Source organism: Topomyia yanbarensis, chromosome 1 (assembly GCF_030247195.1).
Source record: "Topomyia yanbarensis strain Yona2022 chromosome 1, ASM3024719v1, whole genome shotgun sequence".
Classification (NCBI taxonomy): domain Eukaryota; kingdom Metazoa; phylum Arthropoda; class Insecta; order Diptera; family Culicidae; genus Topomyia; species Topomyia yanbarensis.
Window position 1 is genome coordinate 190,901,746 of NC_080670.1, and position 23,083 is coordinate 190,924,828.

Sequence of the window (23,083 nt, forward strand, 5' to 3'; positions counted from 1 at the left end):
GTTTCCTACAATATAAAATAAATTGATCGAGGTTATTTTTTTTCTTTTCCAGTACCAACCTGCTCCCGTCTATGAGAAATACAACATCAATCCGTTCTTGCCGTCCAATAAACTACCAGGTCAATTTACGCCAATAACTCACAATGGCGGTTCGCCATCAGCTAGCATCCAGCAAACCTCGGACAGCGGGAACAGCGCAGAAGAGGAGTCTGTTCCAGACTCGAGACCCTCTCCATCACCCAGCTACAGTCGACCGAAGACTACCTACGTGATTGTGAAACCTTCCCTTGAACCAAACCAGTTGTACTACCACGAAAAACCGATTAGGCCATCGTCTAGCTCTGGATATCCCTTATCGTACAAGGATGAACCAGAAGTCTACAAGCCAGCGACAAAACCTATCCCTATCGTGAAACCGAGTTACCTCAACGAGCAGGAAGTCTACAAACCTCTGTCCAAATCGCAACTTAATTTACTCAAATCAAGCTACCTAGAAGGACCAGAATTCTACAAACCTTCCCCGAAACCCATTCCGGTCTATCAACACGAGCCGGAAGTGTACAAACCTTCTCAGAAACCCATACCGAGTTACCGCGACGATTTGGAAGGGTACAAACCTGCCTCGAAACCCGACCACGCCCCCATTCCAATTAATCTAGACTACACCACTCCTCGTACCATCCCAGCCCAAATTGAGTATTCTACTCCTCGTCCACACCCTGCTTCAGTTCTGAAATACAACCCAGCTCCCAGTAGTAGTCCTAGCCCACCTTACTATCCAACAACCGTTCGTCCAAAATTCTCCGTCCGCCAAAAACCATCGCACAAGCATGGTCGCGGTTCCACGAAAGCTCCTCCCCTACGACAACACCTAACCGAAAACATCAACCCATCGGAGATTCGTTCCCCAAACCCAAGCTACTACGACCACTTCTCCGACTACAAAACCCACGTCAAACAGAACTACTACTCAACTCAACCAAACTACATCCCTGCCTCGAATCCCCCAAAAACCACCAAACTACTGATAGCAGCACCTCAAGATCCGAAACCCCGTCCGGTCTACCATCACCACAAACCCCGACCAGTCACCCCGAGCAGCATCGTAGACAGTGCCAGCTCATCCGGTTCGACCTCCCTTGCAGATTTGCTCAAAAAACTACAGGACAGCAACCACCTACCGAAAACGCTAACCCCCGACAACATCGACAACTCGATCCGAACGCTGGTCAAAATCCTAAACAATCTAAAGTCGTCGCAACAAATTCACAAACCCCTTTCGCAAGAATACAGCGAGCAAGACTACGACTACCGGCCGGAATCGAGACCGAATCAATCAAACGACGGATCATCGCATGATGATTATGATCATGATCAAAATGATCACGACGACGACGGTCACCTCCTGATGCCGGAGCTGGGTAAATCCCCTCCGGGACCGAACTCCGGCCGGCCGGGTATTGATTATCCGAATTTGGCGAAAATCCCCGAGACGAGCTTCAGCTGCAAGGAGCAACGGTACAAGGGTTTCTTCGGGGATCCGGAAACGAACTGTCAGGTGTGGCACTACTGTGACCTGAATGGTGGTAAGGCTTCGTTCCTGTGCCCGAACGGGACCATCTTCAGTCAGGTGAGTTTTGGGTGGGGGTTGAAGCGGGTGGTAAATTGAGGACTTTCTAATTTATTTGTAGGTATTGATGGTCACGATTGTGCGGGGATTGGGACAGGGTCGTGTTTATGATATTCGGAGATGTTCGAGGATAGATTTGGCTATTTGGTAATTTGAAACTGAGAAGTTATGAAATCCTGGAAGACTGAAAATCAAGAATTCATTAATCTTGGGATCTAGGATCCTATTAAAAGGATGCAAGAAGCCAGAAAGCAAAGATTTCTTGAGAATTGTGAAGGGAATACACAGAATAGAATCTAACCAAAGATGCAGGGACAATTATTACAGATTGTAATATATTTTTAGACCCAAATGCAATAGCTTAACGAGACCCACTGTTTTTCTGCTTACAACATAAAAAATGAACTAGAGTAGAACGTAGGCGCAGGTTGCTGCAACGTGTTGAGATCTTTTTTCTAGGTGGCGAAATATTTTCAGTGTTGTCCACTGGTCTGCCTTTTCTCAAGTTACCATTAACGTCCATGTCCTCATCGGTAATTCTTTCCTGTTGTTCACAATCGGATGTTTTTGTTCCCACGGGTCGTTTTTACATATTCGTCTTCATCGGCGTTTTTTGGTTCTTTATTTTGTTGATGTTGCTGGTTGTTGGTGTGGAGGTACTAGGCACAATCGTTGCTACTTCACTGTTGGTATTAGCACTTGGTTTCAAGATACATTGTAGGTATTGTATGAATGTGCCAACTGGTTCCATAACTGGCATGTAGGAATCGAACCAAGGTGGTCAGTTTCGGAAGATATGTTTCGTGAAGACGACCACGTTTTATGCGGTATACTGTAACCAAGTGGCATACCACAGTGGCCGCAAATTCATTTACGAGACTTTGGGCGAGCAACAAGTTGGGAATTCCTTTTTGTACTGTTGGCGTTTGTTATAAACGGCCATGGCTGTTTTGTTTACATCAAATGACAGTTAAGATTCCGTGATCTCACGCATAATATTAAATGGGTGAATTGTAACTTTTTTTGCATACTGTACTCGATGCCGTGTGGCATATTGGTGGAATGAAGTTGTATGTCACTTCGTTGAGAATAAGCTCAATTTTCACTTTTAGTAACTGTATTGCCTCGTGCACCAACGAGTTAACGGAACTTTTATTTTGGCTCATTGGAAATTTACTGAGTAACCGGAGGCAACGATACCATACTGTTTGTGTAGTGGATAAGTAACAAAGCCCGGTAGGTAGAATTTATTTCTGGCTTTACTGATAGCTATTTCGGTGTGATTTTATCCGCCTGCTCTGTGCAAGATGAGAAGGTAGACTAATTCTTTGGCATGTCACTGTGCAGTAGTCTAATGCAACAGTACGTTTGAACTGATCCACTGATCAGTTCAGCTCATCATCCTTTCAAATTTGCACTTCTTAGTACCCTGCCTAACAACAATTTAACTGGCGCGATTTGTGTTTACTTATATTGCGTTATTCTACTGTTGAGTGTTTCATTTAACTCCCGTTCTTACCGGATGGATTCCCGTACATGATGACATTTTTATTCGCAGTATTGTAAACGTCAGCTCGGCCACGTTTGAATACAGCCACCCTATGTATTACATTATAAATGCGCGTTATTGGAAATACTCCATACTTCACGAGGTGCTAACTTCAAGAGGCTGCCGTACAAAAATTACTGCTCGTAAAATAATGAAAAAAATATTTTTCCCGATTTATCATAGACCAGGGACTTCTCAAACTACCCTCACAATGCCCAATTCGCTATGCGCTCCTGCTTATACAGTTTTGAGGTCGTTGCTTTGATAGTGATAAAAAGCCTGGTTTTGAGTCCGCAGCATAAGATTCCTTGCCGGACCACCAGTTTCCGGGCGAATTTATCGTTGAAAATAAACTTGAATATGCTGGCAACTCCATCCCGTACTGTAGCCAGATAAAACTTTCGCCCGAGAAGCTGTTTCAAATCTATATTGACATAGGTTCCGTCGTACTACGTGGATCCTAGGAGAGGTAGACGGAACTAGCTTTCAAATCATTATGGATCAGACCCTCTATTCTCATTGTCTGGTTAAATATCGGAATACGATTGACATTTTTTTTTTCTTACGGTTTTCACAAAACATTACCAGATTAATAACACTAGCTATCCAAAAGTGAACACATTAAAACTTAGCTCAGTTACATTTCTGGAAAAACTTTCGGACGATCGTGCATGTGCAGAAAATTAGCGACTTCTGGATAACATCTAGGTTCTTCTCTAATCTAAGTTCCTTCGGCGTCTTTCTCGAAACCTCCTCAAGTCTTCACATATCCATCAACTCTACGACTACTGGAAGCCTTTGCCGATTTGCTCTCAATCTCCAGGTCAATTCGGCTCCATTTGAAGAAACCGGAACTGTAGGCCAACACGGGTATAGCAAACGTATTGATATAGTTATGCCCTTATTCCCTGTATACAAGAAAGTTTTTTCCTTAATTTTATCTGTTCGTCAAGCAGATGTTGACTACATAAAATTAGAAATTTTATTCATATATTTATATATACTTTATATATTATAGATTACGTAAGCACCATTTCAACATTCCTTGTCTTAATCCAAGTATCAGTTAAGTGGTGGATGGTCACGAAACCGACATTGACGGCTTCCATGCAGATATATTGTTGATGGTGGCAGAATTAATGCGCCTCAGGTTTATGTGAGAGATAATGTACTGTCATTTTTTATTGTTTCTTTGGTGATCGTTTGTCTGTTTTTTCCTGAGTAGTCGAGATGAGTAAGATTCTGTCGCAAATTCCAACACAGAGGCTGTTGATTTTACATATCGTCATGCCGATCTTTCTGTTAATTTATTGAAGATGAAAATTGAGCTTAAGTTTACGGAAGTCACTTTTATACAGTTCCATCATGTGCGAAATTCTGTACTGATAACATTCAACATACGCCCGCTTTTACGCGATCATCAATCGTATTTGTCCGGGAGCTTCTATCGTAAAATATGAGACTTATATACATTAGATAACAAGTCTTCAGTGAGATTGGGGAGCTCACCTTTTTCCTTCATCTTAAACTCAACGTTGAACATCCGAATAACGGCTGGCGGGAATATTCAAAAGCACACGCGAATATGCAAACGACTACACGGTTATAGCATACGTATCCCGAGCAAATACTCATGGGTTCAAACACCACATAGCCCCTTGAAAAGACCTTAAACATGGTCCGTGCCAAAATTCACAATCATCAAGACACCATAAAGTGGCCTCAATAACCCATAAATACACCAACATATGGTATTATATATGGGATCTACCGAACCATGGTGATGGTGTTTTCATGGGTTGAACCCATTTCAAACACCCATGTCAAACCCCATGAGCATGGGTGTATTATGGGCTTTTCGTTTGCTCGGAATAGGCGTCATAAAAAAGCCAAAGCGATCAAACTCGGTAACATAGGAACGCTTGTGCCCTACGTGATAATACCAATCTGGTCATGCATGCGAACATTCAATCACGATTTACCGCGGACATGCTACGCCCGCGATCTCGCGAACATAAAGCTGTTCGCTCACGAAGTAACAGGACACGCACCACAAAAAATATTCACTATAGATTTTGTTTTACTTGTAGAATAAAATCCACTGTGAATATTTTTTATGGCGAGCGTCCTGTCACCTCCTGCGTTTACAGCTTTATAACGCTCCGGTGATAATGCCAATATATTAGTACATACGAATTAATAAACGGGGTATTAACTGCTATTATGTTAACGCTCGCGCCAACGCAATCACGTATTAGCTACGTTCAGAAGAACCTACCTTTGGTCCTAGCAGCTTGGGTCCATGACTTCAGTTTTCGTCTAAAAAACAGACTCAAACACTAGAAGTTTTAGGGTGTCATGGCTGGATTCACTAGTGATATGGCAGGAACTTACTCCCTTCTAGATCTGAACCGAGCAAACCCAAGCGAATATGCAAACGACCATGCGATCAAACCCGTTAGCATACAAGCGCTCGAGTCTTGCCCAATAATATTGGGCACAAACGCGTACATGCACGCAAATCTTGGCCTGCATTCTTGCAAACAATTTACTGAATGTATTAACACCTACGAATGTAAAATGCAGCCTCAAGTGCGATTATACAAACGCGCGTTCCCACGCGCCTGGAAACTCTATTCTCGTTCTCGGTCCTAGCAACCAAAATCCAGTCCTTCAATTGGACCATTCTCAAAGAAATCCTATAGGAGTGTTCATTGTACAAGAACTGAACACTCAAAATTACAATCGAATTTTAGCACGGGAACATAGATGCACACTAGCGCACGCTACATACAAACTCTCATGCGTTCAAAGACGGTAACATACAAACCCTCGAACCGTCGCGATTATCCACGCACATCTACGCTTGGGGTCTCGAAAACATGAAAACGCTCCGGTGAATAAGTGAACATTTTAGCACTTATAAATTTAGAAACGCGCTCTCAAGCGCGAATATATAAACGCTCGTTTTCACGCAATTATCAAATATCCACGTCCCTACATCTGTAAACCGTAAACTCAATATCACAATCAGAATTACGATCCACTGCCCGCCTGCTAAGGTATAAAAATACCCATAAGCCCTTTCCCAGGCCCCCTCCTAATGCATAGTATTTTTTTTCCCCAAAACGTATGTTTGTTGATGCCACTAAGTATGAATTTCTAATTTGTGAATTTGTGTTCATTGGCCAAAATCTTTAACGGTACCCGGGTACCCTGTCGGACACATAATAGTTAGTCGGGCATATGAAAACACCTCTCATTTTGCAGACTGATAAGAAGGCAGTGACTATAAATCGTGACAATTTACAATTAATAAAACCAGACGATAAAAATACGATCCTGGTAGCTGTATACAAAGATACCGACGAAGTTCGGTTGTGTGATAGCGAACGACGTGTCCTTCGTTATTACAGGGTTGCTACGAAAGACGACAAAATAAAAACGCGACAAATACTTCTCAAACCAAATAAATATTACAAATTTCATTGGTTTTTATTCGAAAATTGTAGGAAACTCTCATGTACTGTTCTCCTGAATCTTTTATTATTAGACCAAACAAATCGTGTCTTATTACTTGTAAATATTTCTAGCTTTCAGTTATTTTGAAATATTACAGCCCAAAATGTTTTTGACAGATGTTATAATCGTTTTATTAGCGAATATAATTTGGATCGAATCTGACACCCATTTGATTTTGATTTGTCGTTATTGAGAATGCAAGTCACATTCGTTCTACAAAGCGATCCATCATAGACCAGAATAAGGTTCATTAACAAAAACAATATGCGCTACAATATATGGGCGACGAAATTTTTTATTGCATTCTTCTTACCGCACCATCTGACCGTGCATCCACATGCTTCTCATTCGACTTGCGAACGATGAATGAAGCATTTAGCACAAAAAAGCACGCGCAGCTTACATAACTTCCCAATATTCGATTTCGTCTCTTAGATGCACCATATTGAAATAGACAATCAAATCGGGTTTTCCGCGTCATTTTCGAAAGGTTTTGCGGTTTCCATAGAAGTTATGCATACTTCGAAAATTAATAGAAAATTGGTGTCTATTTTTCAAACTGATTAGTGCAAATATTATGTAATTCCGATCAGTGCAACTGCAATGAAAGTTTCTAACGTTCAAAAACTTTTTTAAAAAAAGCCTCTTTATGGAAAGGTAAGTCGTAGTAACGACAAAAGAATATGAAAAACTTGAATCGGATTCCCCAAAAATTACTAATAACTACTTATGCGCAAATTGGTACAACCATTTTTTTCCATTAAGAAAAATAAACGTTGCATACTAGTAATGATTACACTCTTTTTAATAAATGCAAGGTTTTTGTGGACTACAACTTTAACCAACCTAACGCCTATGAGAGGTTTAGTCGTTGTGAATAGCTGCAAACCGAGTTGTTATGCTCCGATCTTGATGAAATTTTGAAATCTTCTTGTAAAGGTATGGGCGTAGCAAAGTGCAAACCAAGCCTCGGAATGGAATCGTATATCGTCATTCGGATATAATTTAGCTAAAAAAGAATTCTAATCACAGTGCGCTCTGCGGCGAATTCGTCTTCGAGGAGGTTACAAATGTTATCGAGCAAGTAAACGACCCATCCCAAGCCTCGAGGAACAAACAGTGGCCAGAATCCAGGTCCGTAAGCTGTTCGACCAGGCACTGATGAAACTGAATTGATGTGTTTTGATTGACAATGAAACCTATGCGGTAACCGATTTCAAACAAGTTCCGTTGCTCAAATTTTTCGCGGTTTAGTTCACGAAAAAAAGATGATTCGGGAAGAAATCTGTTCCTGTATCAAGAAATCGTACATTTTCGTCACAGATAACAGTACGAATTCAGAAGTAAATGACTTCCTCAACAAAATGATGTTACTTTTCATTAAATCCCATGGAGGACCGTTACGTTTTGACAGACTTAGCTAGCTGCCCTTTCAGCAAGAATTTGCTCCAATGGAGTCCACTTCATCCCCAAAGGGTAGAATCTACCGAATTGTCCCCAGCTCTGTCCAATAGCGAAGTATTAGGCGATAATGAAACGACATTGGTCGGATGCAGAATTGATGGAATCAGCAGGCAAAGACCGTGAATGAAGGTGTGCGCCGGATGAAGAGCAACATCAACAGAAAGTGCGTGCATTTTTTCGACTTAAACAATTATTCGATTGAAGGAAAGGTTACACAAATACACACATTTAAAAGTGCCACATTTCTAAGAATCTAGCCTTATAATTTACAATCTAAGAATACAGTGTTTACAATTTTCCCTTTCGTGAACCCACTTTTAATATTTTTTGACTTGGGCCGTTCTTGCTCTGAGGCCCATCATACATGGACGATGCGTCTACTATGGAAGAAAAAGACGTGCGATGAACTGTTTGTCGTGAAAACGAGCGCTAATTTCGAACTCTGGTTGGTTGCCATCCGACCACGGCTGCAGATGCCCTGCCAGATCAACAACTTACCGGCAAAGTTAACCGCAAAAACAAATGAATGCTTCTTGGGAACATCTTAGCAAACCTTGGCAACATAAAACTTCTGTCACCGAAGCTGTTTCCAATTTGACACACGTTTCATCGTCCATAAAGATACATTCGCTTGATTTGGTCAGCACCTGATCATACAGCATTCGGGCCCGCATTTTGGCCGCACTGTTTTGCATTACGATCGGGCTCTGAAACCTTTCCGAATGCGCATATTTTGAACTGTACATTACAAAGTTTGTGGACCACAGCCTTGACCTTTGGAAAAACAGACGTTCCATCAATTGTTTCAGAACTGCACAGACGGTGGTTTTGGTTATTTTCTATTCCTTTGCGATTCTCATACCCGACCATGTCGTGATTCCTTACTTTTGAGCACGCCGAACATTGGATGCACTAATATAATCCCACACGTGCTTCAACATTTTTAAATTTAAATTTTAAAAAATCTTGAGCAAAATGATAAATAAACATGTTTGTTGAATGCGCGCCAAATCCACGCGATATTTTAATTTTTTTTTTCGATGGTTGTATAAATTTTCTTCCAGTGTAAAATTAGAAAATAGATATTCTTATTATTTTTTTTTCGAGAGTTGTCGTACTGGAGCTGTAAAGCTAGGTTCTCGGAAGGGCTCCCCGTCAGAATCACATATGTACTACAATTTGCAGACGAGACAGGTGAATGGCGCTCACTAAAACACTGCTTTAGGCCAATTGTAGCGGGCCGTGATTATGAATGTGATATTCATTGTACGGTTCAGGTATGTGCGGGCGTAGGGACTCGCGATCGCGTGTATCATCGCGAAGAGCTCGAGCATTTGTACGTTAACGTGTTCGATCGCTTGTGCCTTTCGCATATTCGCGTGTGTTCTTTGGATAATCGTGCGCGGACCGTGAATCTAATACTATATTTTCGGTGTACGGCTTAGATGCTAAAAGAAAGTGAGATCTTCCATATCATTAGAGTTCCCGGTGATGTCTAGTGGATATGAGCTTTATTTTTTGATTGGTCCTACTGAATGTACAGACCTAAGTTATTAGGACAGAGAGTAATGGTTTCCGGACGTAACCGATTCATGAGCGAGCGAAAAAGGGACGTTTGTAGGTTCGCGTTTGAGACAGCGTTGGAAACTTCGTAAATGCTAAAACGTTCTCCTTATTACCGGGGTGTTATTAAGTTTGCGCGATCGCGAACGTAGCTGTGCGTTGTTAATCGCGAAGGGTTTAAGCGTTCGTACGTTAACGTGTTTGTCACGTGTGCTCGCGTTCATGTGACTTCGCGTGTACAAAACTGGATTTTGTAACCGTGTGGCGTTTCCTATATACGCGTGCGTTCTTGGATGGTCACGCGGACCTTCATTCGGATAGTTAGTTTTCGGTGTACAGTTCACATTCTGACAGGGAGTAAGTTACCCCATATCACTGGAGTCCTCGGTTATGTCGCCATGTAACGTGGTGTCCAGTGGATATGAGAGCTTTCTTTTTTAATTGATCAAATTGAAGGCATGGACCTAGTCTGCTGGTATCAAGGATAGAAACATCCGGAAGTGACCGATTCATGATCGTGCGAGTGCGGGAGTTTTTAGGTTCACGCTTGAGACCGCGTTTGAAAATTTATAGGAGCTGAGACATTCACTTTATCACTGGGATGCGATCATGTTTACTAGATCGCCGATGTAGATGCCGGGGATGATAGCGAAGGGCTCAAGCATTTGTATATTAACGTGTTTGTCACGTGTATGTGACTTCGCGTGTATAACTTCGATTTTATAATGACGGATTGCGTATTTTTGTTTGATCGCGCGCGGACCGTGAATCTGAAGCTTAATTTTTAGTGTATGATACAGATAGTAGTCCGTTTCCCCATATCACTTGAGTTCTAGGTCATGTCACCATGGAACGTGTTGTTTAGTGAATATGAGTGTCACTTTTTTATGGGTTCAACTGAAGGTATTAGTCCAGGCTGGTAAAACTTTCGGACGTGACCGTTTCATGATCGCGCGAGTGGTGGGTTAATGTTTGAGACCGCGTATGGAAGTTTAAAGATGCCACGTTTACTTAATTACCGGGGTGTTTCCATGTAGGCGAAATCGCGGGCGTAAGTATATGTGGATTATTGCAATTGCATGGTCGCGTTTGTGGCCAGTTTTGTGTTATCGCGAAGGCCACGAGCGTTTGTACCTATATGAGTATAGATAGCGTATAGCAGAGATATACTAATAAAAGGAATCATAACATGCTGAATAAAGAAAAAAAGATGCAAAGAGCTTGACTAGAAGTGTATAAATTGAACAATACTATTTTGGTATACATAAATAATGGAAAATCAAACTAATAGTTGTACAAAAGAAACAGACCAATGAAGTAGAATAGAAAAACACATGTAACATGCAATCAAACTCGTCTAAATGCAGCAAATGTTGTATATTTATCATTACCGACAATTGCATGCTGTTAGACTTTCATCATGCTATGCTGGCCGGGAATGGATGACTCACGTGCGTCGGTAAATTTATTTTACCCTAATTTATCCAGCCCGACTTTCCCCAATGAATAGAACTAAATGCTCAGATTGATCACCAGAAGAATTAGCCACTATTCTATCATATACGTCAGTTCTGCATCCATTCCCTGACCCAACTGTCACAAATACTCAGACGAATACATATATAGATACACATACGACTAGCACATAACAGTTGTACACTAGTACGAAAAACAACGATTATCACAAAGCTACAACTAATAGGTTTCTACTTATTCTACTTTATTAAATTAATTTAATTAGTATATGCACGATGACGAAGTCGACCGACAAATGGACACACAATGACTCCCTCCGTGAGCCCCGTCCACGAATACCACCAATAGAACAGTATTTGCAAACATGGCACACAGCAAAAGTCAATCTACGTCGATCCGCCAGTCGGCCACGCCACCGCCCATAGACCAGTGGTTTAGCGTTGGTATGCGCTGGTGCGGAGTATGAAAAGACATATAACATAAAAAAGGCGCATAAGCCCTCTCGGTCTCCTCGATGCACCACTATCGAGGCGTAATGCAGTACTCATCTTAAAGCAATTGATGCTTGATGATGTTTACAATACCGTCAAACCCCTAAACCTTGGGGAGGGAACTACCTGAAGCAAAAATAATATATAATATAAATAATTTTATAAAAAAAAACTCCCTGATTCTATAATCAACCAAGGCTATCTGACGATTCTAATGCAGAAGCTAATGATGTGACTATCAAGAATCCGTCAGACAACCTTAATTGACCCCCCTCGACACCAGTTTGGCCTTACCAAGCCGTAACATGGGTGACGTTGTGAGAGCTGTCGAATAGGAGTTGAGAACAGTTTGAAACAACATCTGATGTTGCTCCAAATGTATATGATCAGCAACACTTTGCTTCCAGCGCTATCTGTGAACGACAACCCCGACTGAAAGTGGTTTCCGCTTATGACGGCATCTCGGAGTGACAGCTAGACTGTCACTAGAGTGCCTAGCGCAGAGTGGCGGATGGCAGAGCAGAGTTGCCTGCACTCCAGTTTGATTGTCCCAATCACATTCTAAAAACTCCTTTTCGGGCCATTTGAGAAGAAAAGCGATTGATAAATAATAGTCGCTTCGGTTTTTATGTGAGAGATAGGGCACTGTTTTGTTGATCGTTTGTCTGTAGTTGGTTAGGCGAGATGAGGAAACCGAAAGTTTCAACATAATGTTTGTTAATTGCAAGTATTGTCGTTGCGCCTTTACTGTTTACTAAGTGAAGCATTTGTTGAAGGTGGAAATGGAGCTTAAGCTTACGGAAGTCACCTTTCCATCATGTACGGAAATGTGTGCTGATAAGGTTCAATAATTTAGTCGAACTTATTCTTAACAAACTGAAAAACACTGTACGAATCTGGAATCAGTCATCGCATTTGTCGGGCTCAGAAGGTTTTTTCCAACAATATTCCTATCATAAGAATCGAAATATACCGCGATACTAAATATAAGGTTTTATCAGTTCTCATATCAAATTATGTAGATATCGTAACCAATCCGTCGGATTGCAGAATAGAATCAGACGAAATACTACGAAAAATTCTACAGCCGGCATGAAAATCTATCTACTTGTAATGAATGTTCTTGAACTACGTAATCAGCAGCAACTTAAGCGCCACTCTTCATCAAAAAGTTGCTGAGGCTGCTTGTGAGGCCGATTAAGGCTGCTATCTTGAGCGGGTTTGAATACTGCTAAAATACCCGAAATGATTTAAACCGGTGGTTCTCAACCTGTTCCGGACCTACCACGGACCCCTTCAAAATCACCCTGGATTGTTGAGGCGAAGAAGTGCTTGAATTTCCTATATTCATCAGGAAAATATATTCTTCTTCGCGGACCCCCAGCAATGACTTCACGGCACTTAGGTTAAGATGATTTAAACGGATCCCAAGAGAGGCAAACTCTAACATTGTTGCAATGAGCCTAATTCATATCTTCGACAAGAAGATATTTATCGATCAGTAACGTAACGGAATCTAAATGCTAAACCAATTCTATATTTATTCATTTTTTGCTTTCTACTTGACGTCGCTGAATTTCGTGTTATTTGTTTAAAATAGTTTGACCTTTTTCTGCATGTCGCAAAATCGCGCTTTACGCGGTGATTCGTGACCGTGATGACCACCTGGTTGCTGGCATATGAACCAACAACAAAGACGAGCGAAGCAAGGTGGACACTTTGGTGTCCACCAGAATTCTTTGCAGCGAGTAATGAATCCGATGATTCGTCATCATCATCGCTAGAGAGGTTTCCACCTCCCTGGTTCAAAATGAAAAAAAAACCGCAGTCGGAGAAGCCCACGCACTTCTTCGAAAAATTGGGCCGTAGCTGTCCCGGCAGGTCGGAGGAGATTACTCGTAATTCTGTCCAACAACAGCAAATCAACGGCAGCGGCTGTAAGGTTTTGTGCAAAGAATAGCTGGCATCCACATTTAACTTGAACATTGTGAAGATCAGATAAATAAATATTACTCCTGTTTGAATGTTAGAATGTTTTAACGAGCACTTTTCATCAACTTCCGAGCAACTGTTTCATCACATTGTATTGGATGCTTTAGCCCAAATTTATTTGAATTCCTGCATTTTCCCAGCTGCTTTGGTAATCTTTTTGAATAATCTCTTCATGATCGCCAGTGACGTTCGATAGGATAGATGTCTTTCTCAACGAAATCTATTTCCTTTAAAGGCAGTAACCTCTTCTGCAGACACTCTGATCGATAAACTCCAGTATTTATATTTCCGGTGTGTAGTGTAAACAAATGGTAGACTAGAAACCGTAGGAACACAATGCTTGCCACACCAACACTTTTCATCGAATTTCTCCACATAACGACGCGCGGTATTGTTCACCTAAAAGGGCTCTCTCACATAGATCTCACCGCTCATCAAACATAATTTTCGAGACTTTGGTGTAGCACGTTTTTTGCTCGGTTCGGCGATTTTCAACTTTTTTAGGTCTTCAGGTTGTTCCGTTTCTTGACACGTTGGGTCGTTTCGACACTCTATTTTATTTATTAACAGATTAAGGCCGAAGTGGCCAGCCACGCAGTCTGCGAAGGGTCCGCAAATCGTCTTCCACCTGGTTGATCCATCGTGCTCGCTGCGCGCCACGTCTTCTTGTACCGGTCGGATTGCAATTGAGAACCGTTTTCACCGGGCTTTTGTCCGACATTCTGGCTACGTGCCCGGCCCACCGTAGTCGTCCGATTTTCGCGGTATGACAGATGGGCGGCTCCCCCAACAGCTGATGCAACTCATGGTTCATTCGCCGTCTCCATGTACCGACTTCCATCTGCACTCCACGAGCATGGTCCAGGTCTCGTGCCCGTAGAGAACTACCGGTCTAATCAGCGTCTTGTAGATGGTCAACTTCGTACGACGGCGAACTCTGTTCGACCGAAGTGTCTTGCGGAGGCCAAAGTAAGCACGATTTCCTGCCACGATGCGTCTACGAATCTCTCTGCTGGTATCATTGTCGGCGGTCACCAGTGAGCCCAAGTACACGAACTCTTCAACCACCTCGATTTCGTCGCCACCGATGCAAACTCGAAGCGGGCGGTTCTCATTTTCTTCTCGTGAACCTCTTCCTATCATGTACTTTGTCTTCGACGTGTTGATGGCAAGTCCAACGCGCTTGGCTTCTCTTTTCAGTCTGATGTAGGCTTCCTCCATCTTCTCAAAGTTTCGTGCAATAATATCAACGTCATCGGCGAAGCCAAGTAGCTGAACGGACTTTGTGAAAATCGTACCACTCGTGTCGATCCCTGCTCTTCTTATTACACCTTCCAGCGCGATGTTGAATAACAGACACGAGAGACCATCACCTTGCCGTAACCCTCTGCGTGATTCGAAGGGACTCGAGAGCGTCCCTGAGACACGTACTACGCACATCACCCGATCCATCGTTGCCTTCACTAATCGCGTCATCCGTACTCGTGCATAATCTGCCATAGCTGATCTCGATCGATAGTGTCGTATGCGGCTTTGAAGTCGATGAACAAATGATGTGTGGGCACATTGTACTCGCGGCATTTCTGCAGTACTTGACGAAGCGCGAACACCTGGCCCGTGGTAGATCGTTCGCTCATGAAACCCGCCTGGTACTGCCCCACGAACTCTCTTGCAATTGGCGATAGTCGACGGCATAGTATTTGGGAGAGTACCTTGTAGGCGGCGTTCAGCAGGGTGAGTGCTCGGTAATTACAGCAATCCAGCTTGTCGCCCTTTTTGTAGATAGGACACACGACACCTTCCATCCACTCCTCCGGTAAAATCTCCTCCTCCCAAATCTTGGTAATCACCCAGTGCAGCGCTTTAGCCAGTGGCTTGCCACCGTGTTTTAGTAGCTCGCTTGGTATTTGGTCAACCCCAGCGGCTTTATTATTTTTGAGCCGGCTGATCTCCTCCTGGATTTCTTGGAGATCCGGAACCGGTAGTGTAATGTCTTCCGCGCGTTCTCCCAGGTACGTTTCCGTGCCATCCTCGTCGTCTGCTGCATCGCCGTTCAGGTGTTCTTCGTAGTGCTACCGCCACCTCTGGATCACCTCACACTGGTCCGTGAGAAGATTCCCGTTTGTATCTCTGCAAATGTCGGCCTGTGGTACGTGGCCCCTGCGCGAGCGGTTCAACTTCTCGTAGAATTTCCGTGTGTCTTTAGCGCGGTACAGCTGCTCCATCGCTTCGCGATCTCGGTCTTCCTGCTGGCGCTTTTTGGTCCGGAAAACCGAGTTCTGCCTGTTCCGTGCCTGTTTATATCGCGCCTCGTTCGCCCTCGTGCGGTGTTGCAGCATTCTCGCCCATGCTGCATTCTTCTCTTCGACTAACTGCTCGCATTCGCCGTCGTACCAGTCGCTTCTTCGGTCCGGGCCCACCGGGTTTCGACACTCGTTCTCGCTTTATTGGTCAGATCATGGATCGACATTGATTTATTATTCCCAATTAGATATCACCTTCTGACCCAGATCCGGCTTTTTAGCCTCTTCCTGGCTATTAATCATCTAAAGAATATTTCTAAAGTGCTTCACCAATTTTCCGATTGTTACACTTTTCGCTTCATTTTCAATAAAGGACACTTTAGAAACGGAGAAATTGGATCGCATAAGAAAATAATCAAACAGTCACACGCAGAGCATGCTGTGATGAGCACATTAAAACCATCACAAATACGTGCATACAATGCATTTGAATGTGGATAATTATTTCCGATGAAGCCTTTAATTATCTATTGAAATAGAAGAAGAATTTCAGGGCGCGATGCTTATAATATTCAAGAATTTATCGTGAAATGAATAATTGGGCGTTCTTTCTGCGACGTGAGTATAGACTCATGTTTCACTCCAACTTCCTCAATGGCGATGTAATGCTTCACCGTGTTGGGTTTCGACTGAATCATTCGAACACTCGGCAGCATGAAAGTTCTGAGACTGCTCTGACATCCCAGCATCCGAACCTCCATATATGCCATCACGGCGTCTGGTTCGTCTATGCTGCCTTCTTTCGTTTTCAATGGAACGGTCAGGCAACGATTGTCCACGTCCACCGAGATACGAGGAACTGCATTCTGATAGCTGGGTATCGAATGGCCTCGAAAATGGGAAGATCTAGTCTTTGTTTTGGTAGTGAAAGCGACATCACTGTTCTACCATTCCGCTGGATCGTGCTTGTGCGAGTGTTGTGAGATATTGTCGATTGATCTGCTGTTCTCGACATTTTTCCATTCCATTTCAAACGTAGAGATTGTTGTGCACCGTCTATACCAAGTTTTTGAATCAATTCAGCTTCGATTAGAGTGAGTGAAGAACCATCCGTCCAGAAAGGCGAATTGCGTTTTGATTGTTACACTTTGTTCATGTAAAAAGGGAGACTGCAAAATGTTGGAGTGTGTATGATTCTCAACTGAGGGAGCAGGTACGTGGTACCATCTTCGTCCATGTGAATTCAGATAGATGCAACCAATGCCTTGATCCAGTATAAAAGGCCATCTTTCTTCTACTCTACGTGACTAAAAGCGGCTGATTTTGGGCGGATACATGCCAGGGAAGTCTTGCCAGTGTTTGCGTTGATCCAGGGTGAAACAACTGCATCTGCATGGAACTGAACTGCTCCTTTCTTAGCGCTATAGAGCGTGACTCGACCAGCCCAACGAATACTGCATGTTGAATTTGGCAATAAGCGCCAGTGGCGCTAGCTAAGTTTCAATTACAATGACCTGCAAAACACATTTTTAATGTGATATAAAATAATTATTAATACTATATGAGAAATCGTGTTTTTCTTGCATCGCTTTTCCCCTAATAAATTCAAACGCTTTTACCATCTGGCCACCAGTTAAGCACATCAAAATGAACCTTGTTTAAATTCGACAAGTTTCTAGTCTAGCCAACAACATTGACTCGTGGTAATATGAACGATCGCCTAAAGCGTGCTCGCTGTCATTTTTGGCAATTAACGGAAGCAGGTAGCCAGCCTATTTTGGCTTCACTCATTTTCAAGGAAACGTCGAAACAATCACTCTTTTAGACTCGACTAGTCGATTGTACAATTCCCGGTAGGAATACTCCAAAAGTTTTTAAATCCACATTTGACAAATCTTTGCATGCGTGACGTGACGCCTATTCTTCACAGGTGCTGGTGATCTGTCCACCCAATGAGGCAAATGAGGGTTCAAAATATGAGTCTTCCGTACAAAAGGCGACGTATATAGAAAAAGATTATGTAGAGGTAAGGCTACATGACCTTTCACCACGTACCGCTCCTGAGCTAATTGCAGAATGCATGTCGCAATACGAAGCAGTAAAATCGGTTACACCTGTTGCTTGGAGAAATTATCTTCCGGATACTCCTAACGGCGTTTTTGTGGTAATGATGCAGGCTGAAAAGCCTGTCCTCTTCTACTTGACAATATAACTCATAACTCACGGAACTTCAATTAAATTAAGATTCAAATGTTCAAATATCAAAAATTCGAAATTAATTCAATTATTTCCCGTATTTCGATATCTCATCTAATTCCTGTTATTTCTGCGTTCCTACACTGCACCGGGTTCTAGGTCTGTACATAGATAACTTCCCTTCAGAAAACCCCTCTGATGGTATTTGAAATGGATGTCGAAAAAAAATCGATGACTCCGACTGGTCCTACTATAGACAAGCTCAAGATACTTCGTATTAAATCGTATCCATTGAACTCGATCGGACCGTATGTGATCTTCTTTTGAATCAATTATCAACTTTCACTTAAGCTTTAGAAGTTTTTACAAGATATAGTGAAACGATAACGCTTGGGTTGGCCTAATATTGCGTACCGTCTCGTGAAGTTGAGATCGACGGTGTGGTCAACGATGCGTGGTGGACTTGCAAAGATCTGTCGAAGCATGAGGTGCCTCTTTTATATTTGAACTGAGTATCCGTTGGAAGCAAATTCTTTTAAATGGTTTTGCAAAACCGAGCTGCGTCCTTCTCTAAGATTTTTTTCTTCTCATATTAATACATTCCAATCCCACTATTTCCTCCCAACAGGTTGCCCTGACATGTGACTGGTGGTTCAACGTCAAGTGCTCGACCACCGCCCAGCTGTACGTGCTGAATGAGAGACTGTACAAATACATCCTGCCGTTCACTCCGAAGTTCCCCGAGGACTACAGTGGACCACTAGTCGATAAGTAGCTCTTTAACTAAATTTCCTTAGTAGACCATCGTCTGAACCAAGTTTATGTTTTCCGCAGATACCTCGCCATAAAGTTCCAAGAAATGGAAGACAAAATGAAGAAACAACGAGCCAAGGGTAAACCGGTCGTCCCACAACAACCGGAGAACGAAAACGACGAACTTAACGGCAACAAGCTGGAGGATAACGACAACCGTTACAACCAGAACCAACCCCATCCGATTCAGTACGTAACGGAAAACTCAATCGAAGCCACGGCCGGTCCAGTTTCAGCCTCAACTCCCATCACCCTGGAGGACATCAATTCAGACTTTGAACGATCAGGTACCACCGAAGAAGGTGGTTCCTCGGAGGATTCCGGCGTCGGTCTTCCGATAGTGGTAACCGCCCCGAGTGCACCGGCTAGTTCAACCGGGGCGGAAGAGGTAACCGACCGGGAGGGTCCGGTCACTGCCCACAGCCCGACAGCAGTGATAGATAGTATGGCTCGCTATGCAGCGCAGGAAACGGGACGACCCTATGGCGAAGAGGTGATGCACATTCAGCGGGAAGCTCGGATCGAGGTGAAACATGATGGCACAACGGGTCATCTGACGCCTAACTACGATTACGAAGAGAAGCGGAGGAGGTAGAAGAGAATGTTGTCCCGAAAAAAAAAAAGATTTTCTGTGAATAGCGCTTTTTTGTTTGCTTTTTGATTAAGGTTGTTACTACCGGTTTCTGGGAGGTTCTCCACGGACGAGAATCGAGTACCGCGTGTCCAGAGATTTTCAGGTAGTTTAAAAATGCTTTTGAGATTATGACAGTGCAGTTAATGTTACGTCCTCTGATAGGAGTTTGTACAGGACTACGAGTGCTGTACCCAGTCTTTTCTTAGTAGTAAAAACAATTTCTTCATTTTCGTAGTCATTTTTGTCTCACAACAATCTTCCACCCGAAACCGAATCATGCTTAAATTATTGTTGCTAGTTTCAATCAATTATCATACCACCTGTTGCATTCGGGAATGCGCAGAACTATGGACGAAGAATATTACGGATAGAAATAGATATCGAATCAGTTACCCTTATTTCTATACGATTAGCTCGAAAAGCATTAAGTGGATGTGTGCGTGTGTGTGGGTGCGCGTAAGTGTGACTGGTATAACAGATTTCACGTTTGAAAGGAAGAAAATTGTTGTAGGATTGTGCAAATGAATATAGTCAACGATTATGAAGCGACTGACGTTATAATTTAAACAAGCAAGTGTATGGCGGGGCAGTTTAGTACTAGACGAAACCGAGCGAGAGCCATATTGATATCGGTTATAATGTGCTAAAAATAATAATAATCCTATGTAAATTCTTAAAGAAAATAAATATGAAATTTAAAAATTGGGAATAGCATTTTTTTCTTTTTCCGAAGTTTTGCGGATTCAAAAAACAATTCGATACCTATTCCGGTAAAAATTCGAGCAGTTTCATTTGACTTCAGCCCGAATGTATGCATCAGCTGTTGCAATAAGTGCTAGAAATTGTAATACGAATAAAAAACCACTCACCTGTCGTCCTTGTTGGTTTATTGCGTACGCCTGCTTCAAATCCTGCAGCAACTTCTCCACCCGAGGCTGAGCCTCCTTATTAATATCGGTCACTTCGATGCAAAAATGCATCGCATGTCCCTCCTTCCGACAGCCGCTACAAACCAACCGCTCACAGGTGGTACAAAACAGTACCGTCGTCAGCTTGTGCTCATCGCAGATACTAATATCCTCCTGGATCCACTTTCTAGCCGTCAGCGAGCACAGCTTATGCTTCGAAAGCACCTTCCCGACCCGATGAATCTTCTCGAAGCAATCGCGACACAGAGGCGTATCGCATTCCTGACAGTAATGGCGCGTCCGGGATAGATTGCACTCATAACATTCCTTGTCCGGGTCCTCTTCCGGCTCGTCGGAACTTCCGAAAGTGGAAGATGACGGGTCCGGTAGAGTGGACGCAAGACGAGAAACCTCATGTTGCCGCTGGTACAGAAATCCTAGCATTTGATAGCTGTGTTGAAGCTGATCCGTCATTCGTCGCTTCGGATCCAGGATGGTGCGGATGTTGCAAATGCGGCAAACTACGGCACGGTTTTGACCGTGCGATTGATCCGCGATGCAGCGTTCGCACATAAGGTGGTCACATTTTAGGATGAACGCTCGCCGGGAAATGCCTTGTTTTACTAAAACGATAGGGGAAAACATGTTAGTGAAATGGATTCGGCAAAAGGATGGCCGCTTACTGTAACTGGACGTGAACAGCTGATGACATTTCGGACATTTGGGCGGCGAACGCCAGGTCAAGCTCTGATTCGAGCGTAGTAGGTTTTGCACGTTATCAAACGACATCGCGCCGTCTTTTTTTACCCGCTTTGTTTACGTTTTGTTTGGAACACTCGCGAAAACACTGAAAACGCGCCGGTATGTGTTAGTAAAGAACGTAGTTTACTTCACAGGTTAAACAAATTCTATTGTTGTCAAACACCGAGGTTAAACGCTAACTTTTCTACGGAACGTGGTTATTCCGGCGTCCGATTGAGCCCGGAAGAGGAAAGAAAATCGACTTTATTTCGAACAACAGTAATAAACACAAAACACCATGAGATGAAAGTTACCGGCAAACTGCTGGAACGAACGAACAAGCGAGCGGCGGAAAGTTGTGCAAAAGGGAAAGAGAGGTTAGATGACAGGTAGCACCAGCCATGCAGCAGAAGAAACAAAATCGGCCGTCGTTTGCTAGCAGGGTTGCCATTATTTTTGCGTTGTGTCGAACAAGAAAGAAAATGCATAGAATGAGCACGGCGAGGACTTGAATTAAAATTCTATCTTTATAATTTTTATAATTATAATTCCAAGAACAGATCACATCTATTAAGGTGGTCTTCCGTTCAGTTGCTCATAAAAATGGGATTTTTTGAACATGGAAATAAGATATGCAAATGATATTTCGAGATTTTTTGAACATATATTTATTCAACAAAAATGTTTTGAATGTCGAAATAAATAAAAATGGTGGATTTATTAACAATCCCGCGCAGCAGCTCGCCGCGGACAACTTAAGCTTCGCGCAAGATCATGTCCGTATTTTTATTTGACAAAAAATCGAGACTTCCTTATTCGGAAGCCCGAAATGCCATTATGTTCATTGAAAGTTGAAATTTTGGATATTTTAGTCATTTCCTTAAAAATACTCAATTTACAGCCTTTTCGGCATTAGCAGTGCGTTAGTAACGTTTTAAAATGAGAGTTTTCAAATACAAATGTGGGCAATTAAATTATCTAAAAAACTGTGCCCAGGTAACCAACAAGCACTAGTGTAAGCAGTAAAGTAGCATAAAATTTACATTTCAGATGCTTCTTGCAATATATTAGCATTCGTTACGCATAACTGTTGTTACTCACCATTCAAAAAACGGTCTCAAAACTTCTTGCCACTAAGCAGCATTCTGAATGCACAACAGATCGACAACAGCAGGAAAAAAAACATTTTCATAGCACAGCAGTGATGTAGCCGTTTTTGCCAAAAGCGACTTTTAAATAACATTTAGAACAAGATTTAGAACGACTTGAGTGCTTATCAAGTAGCCGTTAAGACGCATTTAGCATGTTTGTTGGTTACCTGGGTTTCTATAAATAGCTTTTATTGTTTTTTTTGCAATCGCGCGCGGATTTTTGACACTGCTTTTCTTGAAATGGGTTTTAAAGTTTTTGGAAGGAAAAAAAAATCAAATTAAAGTAGAATTACAGGCATGAGACGTTAATCAACTATACCCTGAAACTTTGAAAGAATATTCTCAGATAATAATTCTAACGATTGAAAAAAAAACGATTTTTTGAATCTGACTTATGAGGAGACCTTCTTGAGCCTGTCCTTCATGAAAAAAACTACGTGCAAATAATGCATCAGGGTATGTCTTGGAAAGTTGATCAATATGCTAAACTTCAATTAATTTATTTTTCCAAGAAAATCTGGCAGCTCAACTTAAAATGCTTTTCTAAATCTGTTACTGGACAGCATCCTCAAAACTATCGAAACTTGACTAGCTGTATTTACCTAGATGAAGCAAATATTATATTTGAGCACACGAAGCTTAAAGGTTTCATTTCGGAATTCATGGATTTTTGGACAATACAAAAGAGATGTTTCAAGGAATTAATTTTT

The 23,083-nt window shown here is 42.4% G+C and overlaps 2 protein-coding genes across 4 annotated transcripts in view; one reads left to right on the plus strand and one right to left on the minus strand.

Annotated features, from left to right (window-relative positions):
* Window positions 1-20,273, plus strand: part of LOC131685118 (uncharacterized) — a 210,792-nt gene extending 190,519 nt beyond the window's left edge. For both annotated transcript variants that reach the window (XM_058968582.1, XM_058968589.1), the window contains exons 4-6: window positions 53-1,630; window positions 18,755-18,897; window positions 18,961-20,273. In XM_058968582.1, the coding sequence (XP_058824565.1) occupies window positions 53-1,630; window positions 18,755-18,897; window positions 18,961-19,534 (2,295 nt within the window). In that variant the 3' untranslated portion in view covers window positions 19,535-20,273. The remainder of the gene's footprint in view (window positions 1-52; window positions 1,631-18,754; window positions 18,898-18,960) is intronic.
* Window positions 1-21,510, minus strand: part of LOC131685101 (RING finger protein 17) — a 519,412-nt gene extending 497,902 nt beyond the window's left edge. For both annotated transcript variants that reach the window (XM_058968563.1, XM_058968554.1), the window contains exons 1-2: window positions 21,165-21,510; window positions 20,443-21,104 (exon numbers count right to left, since the gene is read on the minus strand). In XM_058968563.1, the coding sequence (XP_058824546.1) occupies window positions 20,443-21,104; window positions 21,165-21,270 (768 nt within the window). In that variant the 5' untranslated portion in view covers window positions 21,271-21,510. The remainder of the gene's footprint in view (window positions 1-20,442; window positions 21,105-21,164) is intronic.
* Between the last annotated feature and the right edge of the window lie 1,573 nt (window positions 21,511-23,083).